The 13,304-nt window shown below is 44.0% G+C and overlaps 1 protein-coding gene across 2 annotated transcripts in view; it reads right to left on the reverse strand.

The window, feature by feature from the left end:
- Positions 1-281: 281 nt before the first annotated feature.
- The window catches only part of LOC147422029 (phospholipase D delta-like), a 139,816-nt gene continuing 126,793 nt past the window's right edge, over positions 282-13,304 (reverse strand). For both annotated transcript variants that reach the window (XM_086503196.1, XM_086503197.1), the window contains exon 11: positions 282-809. In XM_086503196.1, coding sequence (XP_086359322.1) covers positions 504-809 — 306 coding nt within the window. In that variant the 3' untranslated portion in view covers positions 282-503. The remainder of the gene's footprint in view (positions 810-13,304) is intronic.

Raw genomic sequence — 13,304 nt, forward strand, 5'->3', positions numbered from 1 at the left:
CTCGTTAGATCCCAATGGGGTAAGATTGCATGCACGCACACGTGCGCACACAGAGATAAGCCTTTAACATAGGTACAACCAAATGCTGATTTGTGAGTTAAATGCAGCAATTACAATTTTCCCCTAATATTGGATGAAAAGATAAGGTTAAAACAATCTTTCATGTAATCATTTGTCCTGACCATATCCATACAAAAAGAGGCTTAGCATACAATATATTTATTATGTCCTTAAATATAACTCAAATGGGTAGAGACCTTAATGAGATTGTAGACAACATCTTGAAACAATTAACTTCATTATTATTGCTAAATTACTGACATGAATATTGTAATTTCAATCTACAGGTAAGCTTGTGTCTGCAGGTGGAAGTAATGGGGCATATAATACAAACTAAAAGCAATCAAACACCTTTGTACTGAGTTGTTGACAACCTTTACTCCACATCCGTCCACCATAGCAATTGGAGGCAAAGGCCCAATACACAAATTCTCAGAAAGCAGTCAAGTTGTCAAACTATCTGGAAGGCTTGTTGAAGCCCCTATAATTTTTCCACCCACGTCGGGAAATGTTTCACAGCCTTCAATAGGCACAACTTTACCGGATGCTTCTACATCAAGTGGGTAAAGCATAAGATGTGCCACCATCTCTGTCACCTTTTCACTAGCATATATGTTCCAATTCTCTTTCGCAAGGCTTCGTACTTTCTTTACGCACTCTAAACTCCATGGTCTCTGAAAATGATTGTCGTCAACATGCAACTGCCCACGCAAGTGCTCAGCCCAAAGAGACATGCGAAAACCGTAAACCTGCTTGACACAGAGTAAACTTAGCCACAGCGATAACTTCAGCCAAAAAAATAAGCATCTACACCAGAAGTTAAGAAAAGTCTGAACTTATGGATTATAAGAGAGGCTACAACACTTACAAAAATACAAGAGAAAGGCACACAAGAAAACAAACAAAGAAAAAAAGACAAATCACCTTATTTCCAAACAAACCTGCAAAAAAACCCATTATTTATTTGAAGATGCTTTTAGAAAAGGCTTGGGCACAAAAAGTTAGAGAAGTTACTTGACTGAAACTTTGAAACAAGTACTTCATTTTAAACAATCACAACAAGGATAAACAACATAAAGATTTAAGCAAAATTAAGACTAGCCCCCCAAAAATGAAAATAAAAAACCTATATCCTTTGTAAGCTGAAGACTAAAGTGAGAAACAACTACGTACCGACCTAGTTTGGCAAAGTGAATAGCAAAACTTGAGTCTTCGAGACCCATAGAGGATCATACGATTGGTAAAGTCCCAACTACTAAGAAACGGAAGACCTCAAAGGTTGTCAACTGAGGATCATGTTTGCCAAAGAAGTTGTCAGGGTCCCGTGGGACCTAGCTACTCAAGCAAACTCCCTAAGATCAAACCATATGTCCGCCACTCCTCGGCATCTGTCAAGATCAAACCTACAGGGAAAATCCAATACAACATGCCAAGCTCCATACACACTCAGGAGAGCACAGATACCCCCTCTGGTGTAACTTACTTCCTTAAAATCTTCATCAAAACTTTGTCCTTTTCACTCGTGTTGAAGAGAATATACCCACAGAACTATGCAATCAATATCCTATACACAACATAACACCAATACTCAAGGTGAGAGTAAAGGAACCGCCTAGGGGACCTGCAACATGCCCACAAAGATTGGAATGGGGCTGCCCCAAGGTTTAAGCTCTCCCAACAGATGTATGGGAGAAACCTCCAAATGTTGCTAACTGCAGAAGTAGAACCCGCCAACTGCTGAGGTTGCGTGCAAACTTGTCGTCCACAAGATCTCAAGAAATTGTTGTCGAACATCAAGAATACAGCCCATAAGAGATTGCAAACCTGTCCTGCAAATGGTACCAACAAGCTCACAAAAGGGCATAGGAGTGACCAAATCTGTAGGGCCACACTACCATCGTTGAAGAGAGAACATGGAGATAGTAGTCTACACTCCAAAAAAACCTCCTCGTACTGTTGCCATGGTCCGCTAAGCATCTGGCACCACATATTCCACCTCTCGGTCTCATCCTCTGAAGTCGGATGATTATACAAGAAGTGGTATTGTAGATAGAAGAACCCCCCTCTGCTTGCCAAAAGCCAAAATCCAAATCCAACTCATGCACCGTAACATGCACCTTGTCTATTGCATAACAAATGAACAAGAGTCCACTGAAGCTGTAACTGAAATGTAACAGGAAGGCACCATGTGCCAATGGAGAAGAGCAAATTGAACAGACTCTAGACGCTTCAAAACAACTGAATTGAAATAGAAACATTGCACATGAGACACGGAGCGGCGGATTTCCACCCGAAGAGAGCACTGGCTCCAAATGATGGTGCCCATTTCGGTATTTCTTTATATTGCTTCAATATGGTACAACACCTGTGGCTCTGCTCTCCATCTGCACGTGGTAGAATGCTAGAGAGAGAGCACACATTTCATATTCAAAGGCCCCTTGGCCATCAAAAGCAAGTTACATGAAAAGAATCAAGTCCAAAAGCTTCTTGTCCCCAAAAGCTAGCACCCTCAGGGGCTGTCCATACAGCAGCACCAAGTCATCAACTTCTGCAATTTGCGGGCAGGGCTGTACAAGGTTGCCACATCAGTAGCAGACCCGTTTTGCGGACGTCTGTACAGTTGCCACATCAACATCATTTACACAATTTTGTGTGCTTGTTTCATTTTTGTTACTCTGGGCCCCATTGGAAGGGGTTCCATAAGTTGGGAGATGTTAGGATTGAAATCCTAACCCTCCTGTTATTTTTGGGCCCCATCGGCAAGACTTTAGAAGTTCGTAAATTCTTATGTTGCTTTTGCTTTTGTTAGGGTTTAGGCCCCTCGGTTGGGATGTGCAGGTTGGCTAGGGTTAGGCCCCTCGGCTGGGTCTTCAATGGCTTGACACGTCACTAGTTTGTGACATCCCCCCTTCTTGAAAGAAGAGTAATCGTCCGTGAGATTACATCTGCAAAACAACTCAAGTTAGCTCAAAAATATCTAATGGTCATTCAATTTTCTCATATCGGAGGTCTTGATATTCCCGCGAGCAAAATTAGCCATCAGAACCAGACTGCACCGATTTGTAACAAGTGTCTCGATGCACTGAAGTTACATACCCAGGCAATCTCACTCAACTAGGATGGCACATCACAATGCGATACAAATGCTTACATATGTTACAAGACGCAACAAACATCACCGCTGAGCACTCCTCCTTGACAGACGGTCTTAGGCATGAGGCTACTCAACGACTACCTCTGTCACGAGACTGTGGCAACTTTTGTTGTTGGTTTTCTTTTTGGGGGATTTTATTTCCTTTGTTTATATCCCTCTCGAAATCTAAACACCTGGGAGTTGCATGGCCAATGTGGAACGGACGGGAATGTCCAGTAAGAGTCTAGGTCGGACAGGCAGTTACTCTGTTTGACCAGTTGACACTGAAGATGGACAAGTAGACAAGAGACTAGCAAATGCGAGGTCACTGATGGAAAATCATCTGTAGATGAGCCACATTGCAGATTTGGGTCTTGTAGCAAACTTCAAAGATGGTTAGGAGACCAGTAGGAATGCAAATGACACATCCCATAAATTTTAGGGAGCTGCTATTTTTGGACCAGTTGACACTGAAGATGGACAAGTAGACAAGAGCCTAGCAAATGCGAGGTCACTGATGGAAAATCATCTGTAGATGAGCCACATTGCAGATTTGGGTCTTGTAGCAAACTTCAAAGATGGTCAGGAGACCAGTAGGAATGCAAATGACACATCCCCTAAATTTTAGGGAGCTCCTATTTTTGGACCCTGAAAGGTCTTTGCGTCATTAGCTCTGGAATGTCGAGGGGAACATTTCATTGCTCTGCCGCTAAGTCAACTGACCCGCCGTTTGACATCTTTTTAGACCTGAAGGCTGGAACGGGAAATTGCACACAGGAGTGCCAAGTGGCACATTTTGGCACCCTTTCCAAGAGAGAGAGAACTAGCGCTCGTTTTTACAAAAGGGCTGATTTCTGCTTACTCCTTAAAGCGGATTGTTGCAGGAACAAAGCTATGGAATGCTTGCTTTCCCTTCTATGCACACTATGGTGCCAGCAGTGATGACCCGCACGCTACATACTGCTCTCTCTCCCCTACGTATAACTATGTTATGCCCCTCAAGTGGGCTCCTCATTTGACTAATGTACAGCTGTGGGGAATTATGCTTTCGTGCCGAGGCAAGAGCCTCTTTGTAGAGGAACAGGTGTAGCTAGCTGTTGCACCAAAGCAAGCACCCAAGAGGGTAATAACCTCTTGATTATGCAGTAATTTCAGCACTGTTTGCTTGCTGTCTTTGCTCTGTTTTGGGGCTGTTTTGTGCCCGGAATGCTACCAGAATCAAGGGGCACTTGGCCCAAGGTGCAGGGAACAGTATAGGGACCACAATGAGTCCAAAACAGGTCAAAAACAGAGCTGAACCAGAAATTACAGTGACCTGATATATACTGTTTTGCGCTCTAGACTGAGGGATTATGCCAGTGGAACAGAGTGCCACCCATTGGAAGTTGTTTCGAATCAATTTCGGTGCCGTTATGCTGCCGAAATTTTGCCAAAACTGGAACGAACTACCAGGATACAGGTGTTGCTTTCCAGGGACTCTATTTGTAATTCCCTCTCTCTAAATTAAAGAAATACCGCAAGGGGCGCCTGTTTAGGGGCCTATCTGGTGTCTTGACTCTTGAGTCAACACATGAGCAATCTAGCTTCTGCGAGTTCTTCTCTTTCTCTGTGTGTGAAGTACAGGTAAAGTGGACGACTAATTAATTGGGTGAAAGCATTGAATAGAAAGTAGATCACTGCCCTTTTCTTTTGAATAGGCCGGTTACATGGTTCCATCCACCGGGATTTGAATCACGTTTTCGTTAAAGAGTGAGCCAGGGTCTGTTTGGGTGTAGACACAGAGATTATTAGTTATGGCTGACAGACAAGCTCACAGGACAGACAGGAGTTCCTATTATCTATGAGGTGGGTGAGTCGTCTAGACCGCCACCTGCTATGGCAGAACCATAGGTTCCTTCAGCTTCCTTGATGGATCAGGATGCGTTTAGGACTCAGCTTGTTCCTGCAGTGTCCATGTTTACACAGGTTATGCAGAATCCCTTGTTCCAGGCACTTTTGCAACCTCCTATTCCTTTGCAGCAAGTTGGGACACGGGTTGGGGATCAGTTACAGGCCACACATGCTGTTGATGCAGTGGTATCCCCTAGTCAACGCGTGGAGCCAGTTGAGGCTCCTACACCACTTCCCGTTGTTCAAGAACAGGTGGCTGAAATGCCAGTTCCACAGGCTATGCCGGTTCAGGCCACCACTTTCCAGCAGCCTAATATTGGCTTTAATGAACAAGGAAGTAATTTCCAGGCTTTGCGGCAGACCCTCCCTCCTACGTCTGTACATCCTGGGTGCCATGGCTGGTTATGCGTCTGGAAATCAGTCATATATGACAGGAATAGTGTTTGAGGGTACGCATACTTGGATGCCAAACCCTATGTATGGCAACGTTGGCATGTAGCCAGGTTTTCAGGGCGTACAGGGCAGTTTTGGCATGCCGCAGGGCACTTTTGGTACGGCTGGTTTTCAAAATCAGTAAGCAAGTACTATGCCCATAGGCCCTGTAACCGGTGGTCCCACAATTCCAATGCCGCCTATTAGTGCACCTATGTTGCAGGCACATCCTATGGACCCGATGACGGCTCTTGAGAAGCAAAATTCATACAAAGAAGGTGGTCAGGCAATGCAATTTGATACGTTTCGTGGATTTGAAGACAGAACCAAAGCTCTTTCCTTCTTACAGCAATTTGATGTCGCATTTGCTGGAGGGAATTTTACTGAACTTTCTAAGGTCAGAAAAGCCGCCACCTTTTTGAAAGGTAATGCGAGCCAGTGGTGGAGTACTCTACTATTACAAGGATAGGCTCCTGCCACTTGGGTTTATTTCAAACAGGTGTTTGCGTCTGTATGGTTGACTACTGAGTTTGAAGTTGAGGTTATGTCAGCATGGCACAATCTGGATGCAACTAAATGCAGGGATCTGGAAGATTATAACAAAAAGTTTTGGAAGGCCTTGCTTCCAGTTACTTCCTACAGGCAGGTGCCGTTGACTGAGCAGATAAAGCACTACTCTTGTGGACTGCCCAAAGAGCTTAGAAATTACTGTACAAAGACCAAGCTTACCACATTGACTCAGCTGATTGAGAATGCTAATATTGGGAATGCTTTGTTACTGGGTTACCGATCATATTGTGTCCAACTATCCGGACAATAACAAGAGGCCACCTGATGCGGAAGACAATGAGGACAGAAAAGGGAAAAAGCCCAACACAACAGCAGGTTTGGTGACAGATATGCTGGGGGACAAGCCAGCCACAGATGCAAGTGAGCTTTGTAGAGCTTGGGGTAAAGTTAGGGACCAGCATGTGCTCATTTTCTTTGATCCTGGTTCCAAAGCAAACTTTATCTCGCCAGAGCTGGCTACCACTTTGGGCATAGAGTTGATGAGATGGGATACACAGCGGAGGCAGGGTTGGCATGCCCTGGCCATTCAAAGTCTGTGACGCCCATTCTCAGGAAACTACGTTTGCATATACAGTCCTATGTGGATGCAAAAGAATTTCTTATCATGCCGCTCGAGGGCTGTGATGTCTTGTTGGGCATACCTTGGATGTTCAGAGTGCATGGTGTGCTGGATGCTTTTAACAAGACTTTGACCTTGGAACACAGGGGAAAGACTCGTGTTGGATGTGAAGCTAAAAGGGGATGTGAAGCTGAAAGGAGAGTCTGTACCTATTGTATCTGCTTTTGCCATCTCATCCGTAATTAAGAATCATCTTTCTGCCTACTTGATTTTGCACGTGAAGTTAATGAAGTAAATGAGTCAAATTTATCTGTGCTAGATAGAGACAGATCAGAATTTTTAACAAAGTTTGCTGATTGTTTTTCCGACTCATTACCTTCACAATTACCGTCGGAGAGGTCTAAGGATCATGCGATAGATTTGGTGCCAGGCAATAGCCCACCGAATAGACCTCCGTATAGGGTTAGTGCAGCCCAGCAGAAAGAGATTATGAGCCAGGTGAACGCGCTGTTAGAGAAGGGGCTGATCCAACCAAGTTCATCCCCTTTTGCTCTCATGTGCTATTAGTGCGGAAGAAGGACGGTTCTTGGCGCATGTGTATTGATTATTGCGCACTGAACAAGAACACGATTAAGAATAGGTTCCCTATTCCGAGGATCGATGATATTTTAGACCGCTCGGAGGGTGTGTCTATTTTCGGCAGGATCGATTTGAAGAGTGGATACCATCAGATCAGGATCATGTCTGAAGATGTTCACAAGACTGCTTTTAGAACCACGTTTGGTCTATATGAGTTCTTAGTAATGCCCTTTGGCCTTACGAATGCTCCTGCTACATTTAATCAGATGATGGACAGGATTTTCTGCCCATACAGACAATTTGTTGGAACATTCTTTGACGACATGATAGTCTACTCAAAGAACGAAGAGGAGAATAGAAAACACCTGACAACAGTCTTTAATGAGCTACGCCGTAACAGATTGCTCATTAATCCGAAGACGAGTGAATTCTTCTTAGAGAAAATTCAGTTCCTCGAGCATATACTGTCAAAGGATGGTGTCAGAATGGATCCTGCTAAGGTTGAAGCAATAAGGACTTGGCCAGATTTGAAAACGGTCCATGATGTCCGTAGCTTCCTGGGTTTATGCTCTTACTACAGGAGGTTTGTACGCAATTTTGCAGAGATTGCTTCTCCCTTACATGCGTTACAGAAGAAAGAAGTCTCTTTCCGATGGACACAGAAGGAGATTTCAGCTTTTAATCTTCTCAAAGAAAAGATGACTTCCCAGCCAATGATTATTTTGCCGGATCTCAGGAAGTCATTTATTGTCAGTGTGATGCCTGTGGCAATAGCATTGGTGTAGTGCTAATGTAGGACGGCAGTGTAGTGGCTTATGAAAGTAGAATTTTGCAAGGTCCAGAACGGACTATGCAGATTTATGAAAACGAATTACCGGCCGTAATTCATGCGCTTCAAAGTTGGAAACACTACCTTCTTGGAGCTGATTCTGTTGTCCAAACAGATCATTGGACTCTGCGCTACTTCTTGACGCAGGCTAAATTGTCAGAAAAGCATATACGTTGGGCAAACATTTTGTCACAGTTCCACTTTCACATTATTCACGTGGAAGGCAAAAAGAATGTTGTTGCCAATGCATTGTCAAGAAAGCCACAGATTTCAGCCATGTCAATTCCCTATCATAATGAACTTGATGAAATGAAGGAGCAATATGCTGATGATGAAGAATTTGCCAGAGTTTATGATCAGATTGTCAATGGGCAGCATAATGAACATTACCTTCTCAAGGATGGATCTTATGCATGGCAGGTTATGTGTGAATAGGCCATTGAGACAAAAGGTTATGACTAAGAGTCATTGTCCACCGTATGCCGGGCATCGAGGTATTGATGCATCAATAAAAGCGGTTGAGACATTCTTATATTGGCCTACTTTGAGAAGAGATGTCGAAACTTTTGTGCAGAAGTGTTTAGTTTGCCAGAAGGTCAAATTTGACAGGCAGAAAGCACCAGGGCTTTTACAACCATTGCCTATTCCAGATAAACCATGGGAAAGTATAGCTATGGATTCTGTCTTTGATCTTCCTAGGACATAGATAGGGAATGATGGAATCTGGACAATTTTTTGTAGATTCAGCAAGCAAGCTCATTTCATTCCTGCCAGGAAGAAGATAAAACCCGACCAGATGGCACGCTTGTTTATGTGCAACATATTCAAGTACCATGGTATGCCGTAGTCGATCATCAATGACCGTGACCCACGGATGACCAGTTTATTCTGGAGAGGTATATTTGAAAATATGGGCAGTCCACTTAAGTTTTCATCGTCGTTTCATCCACAGACAGATGGACAGTCTGAGGAGGCTAATTCTATTGTCTTAGATCTGCTGAAATGCTATGTGTCAGAGCAAAAGTCAAAGTGGGAGCAGTATTTTCCATTGGTTGAATATGCATACAATAATACGGTGCATTCGGCAACTGGCAAAGCCCCTTTTGAGATAGTTGAAGGTGGCAGGAAAGTTCCTCCCATTTTGCATACTAAGGAAAAGATTTTCCAAGTAGATTAGTATGTGCAGAATATGGATGAAGCTCATCAGAGGATAAAGCATGCCCTTGAAAAGACTCAGGCAAAGCAAAAGAAAGCTGCTGATCTTCACCGTCGTGAATTATTGTTTTCACTTGGTGATTGGGTCTTGTTACGATTTGAAAAGGCACGCTAAATGCAAAGGCAAAGAAAAGCCTGTTTACAAATCTTAGCATGCGCTATTATGGGCCTTTTCAGGTAACAGAGAAGATCGATGATGTCAGTTATAGGCTGAAATTGCCTGAGAATTGGAAGATTCATAATGCTTTCCATGTGAGTCTTCTTAGACCCTATGTGGGTGATATGCCAGTGGATATGCCAGCTGAGGAACAGCCGGAAGTTGAGGAACTTGATGAAATCTTAGTTCCAGAACAAATATTGGCACACAAGGAAAGAAAAGTGAAAGGCAAGGTTGCAAGGCGCTATTTGGTGAAGTTAGTTTAGGAATTATCCACCTATGGATGCTAAGTGGATGGAAGAAGGTGAACTTGCACAGTCACCAAATGTATTGAAACTTTACCTTGAAGCCTTTGAATTGCAGCCTACCTTGACCCCTTGAATCTCTGAGCTGTAATATATTGTTATATGACAATTGCTCATGAAAGAGAATGTACAGGCTATTACCTTGTGTCCATATCGTATTTCAGTGCAATTGAAGTAAGTATGGCTTGCTGATTGTCAAGAATACAATAATTACTTCTTTGAAATGAATACACGTTGTAACAGCATTTCAAACTCTTGGTTTATAATGCCGTATGTTACTCGGACATGTATTTTGGAAATAGACTGTGACAAAGTTTCACAAGGACATACATGTGTTAACAATGTGTGGAGTATACGAAGTTGACCGAAAACATGTATGTGTTGTACATGTGTTGACAAAGTGTTGGGTGCACCGAGTTAGCCGTAAGCATGTATGACAATCATGCAAACGAGGACGATTGCGATTTCAAGAGGGAGGTATGTCATGAGACTGTGGCAACTTTTGTTGTTGGTTTTCTTTTTGGGGGATTTTACTTCCTTTGTTTATATCCCTCTCGAAATCTAAACGCCCGGGAGTTGCATGGCCAGTGTGGAACGCACGGGAATGTCCAGTAAGAGTCTAGGTCTGACAGGCAGTTACCCTGTTTGACCAATTGACATTGAAGATGGACAAGTAGACAAGAGACTCGCAAATGTGGGGTCACTGATGGAAAATCATCTGTAGACGAGCCACATTGCAGATTTGGATTTTGTAGTAGGAATGCAAATGACGCATCTCCTAAATTTTAGGGAGCTGCTATTTTTGGACCATGAAAGGTCTTCGCGTCAGTAGCTCCGGAATGTCGAGGGGAACATTTTATTGCTCTGCCGCTAAGTCAACTGACGCGTCGTTTGAGATCTTTTTAGACCTGAGGCTGGAACGGGAAATTGCACACATGAGTGCCAAATGGCACATTCTAGCACACTTTCCAAGAGAGAAAGAGAACTAGCGCTCGTTTTTACAAAAGGGCTGATTTCTGCTTATTCCTTCAAGCGCATCGTTGTAGGAACAAAGCTATGGAATGTTTGCTTTCTCGTCTATGCACGGTATGGTGCCGGAAGTGATGACCTGCACGCTACATACTGCTCTCTCTCTCCCCTACATATAGTTATATTATGCCCCTCAAGTGGGCTCCTCATTTGACTAATGTACAAATGTGGGGAATTATGCTTTCATGCCGAGGCAAGAGCCTCTTTGCACAGGAACAGGTGTAGCTAGCTATTGCACCAAAGCAGGCACCCAAGAGAGTAATAACCTCTTGATTACGCAGTAATTTCAGCACTGTTTGCTTGCTGTCTTTACTCTGTTTTGGGGCTATTTTGTGCCCGGAATGCTAGCAGAATCAAGGGGCACGTGGCCCAAGGTGCAGGGAACAGTAATATAGGGACCACAGAGAGTCCAAAACAGGTCAAAAACAGAGCTGAACTAGAAATTACAGCGACCTGAAATTTACTGTTTTGCGCTCTAGACTGAGGGATTATGCCAGTGGAACAGAGTGCCAGCCTTGGAAACTGTTTCGGATCAATTTCGGTGACGTTATGCTGCCGAAATTTTGCCGAAACTAGAACGTACTAGTTGGATACAAGTGTTGCTTTCCAGGGAATCTATTTGTAATTCCCTCTCTCTAAATTAAAGACCCGCAAGGGGTGCCTGTTTAGGGGCCTATCTGGTGTCTTGAGTCAGCACAGGAGCAATCTAGCTTCTGCGAGTTCTTCTCTTTCTCTATGTGTGAAGTACAGGTAAAGTGGGCGACTAATTAATTGGGTGAAAGCATTGAATAGAAAGTAGATCACTGCCCTTTTCCTTTGAACAGGCCGGTTACAACCTCCTTATTCGCCCCACAAATAACCTAAAAATATCCGGGCCATGAAGCTACCTAGACTACCTCCAGCATTGCTCAAATCAAGTAGAAGTCCAATTGCAGGTCTAGCTCTCTGTCAGGTGCAACGGAAGTGTTTACGGATTTAGCTCCGATCTAATACTCCGCACAAACACAAGGGACACTTTACTTTATTAACTTAACTGAAAGCAAGAGAGAGACAAGAGAGAGAGAGAGAGAGAGAGAGAGAGAGAGAGAGAGAGAGAGAGAGAGAGAGAGAGAGAGAGAGAGAGAGAGAGAGAGAGAGAGAGAGAAAGACGAAACCGAATGTCGCGTATCAAACCCTCAAGGGCCCCCTTGCTCTGTTGCCAGAGCAAGTACTTTCTTTATTCTTGCACAATGCTGATACAATGATGCTAAATGCTGAGATGCTGATGCTAATGGTACTGATGTTGGGTACTACTAGGTACTGATGGGTACTAAGAGGTTCTATGTCGACGACGATGATGTTGACGACGAGGTACTGATGGGTTTATACCGACGACGATGTCGACAACGAGGTACTGATGGGTCTATGTCAACGATGATGACGACGACGACGACAAGGTTCTATGGATCCCTATGCCAAGCCAAGACACAAGGGGTACTAGGTGTTCGGTATTGTGTCAAGACGCTGCGGCTGAATGCCGGAATCTGCTAGCGGTGTCGATGGTAACAAAGACCAGGTACTGATGGGTCTATGTCGACGACGATGATGACGACAACGACGAGGTTTTGTGGATCCCTATGCCGAGCCAAGACACAAGGGGTACTAGGTGTTGGAAACTGTGTTGACGACGATGACGACGCTTCGGCTGAATGCCGGAATCTGCTACGGTGTCGATGGTAAGGGGTCTGAACCACGACGAGGCTAGTCTCAGTTTTTGCTGGTTGATGGCTCAAATCTGATGATCATGAGCTGAAACGCAGATGGTAAAAGCTGAAAAGTTAAAACGCCAGGTCTTGCTGCTGCCCAAAAATGCTGATGGGACTCTGAGGAAGTGGTTGGCCATCTGGCTGAAAACACCAATGAGGCTGACAACTGCAGGTACTTCTCCTCCTCCTGCTTCTAGCGCCTCTATGGGCTGCCCTTATAGGTGCCATAAGGTGGGTCAAACAGTCTAATAAATCAGCCCACAACCAGGCAATTTATAAGCTGAAAATGACTTATTATCAAATGCCAAAATAAGAGGTGATTCACATGTGGCACAATGCCTATATGATGAAATGATGTCCCGTGTAAGAGAGGGTATGCAACTATGACCGACCTGGACATGCACGTCCTGCTAGAGGCTCACAAAGGTGCCAGGCTCAGTACTAAGCTAATGACTCATGCTAGACTGTAGCAGAAGCATGTCCACGTATCGCAAGTGAAGTGTGCAAGTGACACTCTTTTAGCTGGAGGTGGTCTTGCGGGGGTTCTATCTACTCTTGGAGAGGGAGGTTGCTCTGAGAATTTAGTTGTTCTTTGAGGACATGAATATAATTATGCTCTGTCTGAAAATATTCAAAGCATCGGCCATCTTGTAATAGAGTTTCTCGTTGACGCTGTGTCAAACGAGGCCTTTGAGGTTGACTTTCAAGAGATTCTCGAGAGTTTGTTCATTGTGGCCAAGAGTTTTGAGAGTTTCTTCTGTAGTAAACTCTAGCTTCCCTTTCATAAGCTTGTAGCCGACC

Source organism: Adiantum capillus-veneris, chromosome 27 (assembly GCF_014529385.1).
Source record: "Adiantum capillus-veneris isolate H3 chromosome 27, ASM1452938v2, whole genome shotgun sequence".
Classification (NCBI taxonomy): domain Eukaryota; kingdom Viridiplantae; phylum Streptophyta; class Polypodiopsida; order Polypodiales; family Pteridaceae; genus Adiantum; species Adiantum capillus-veneris.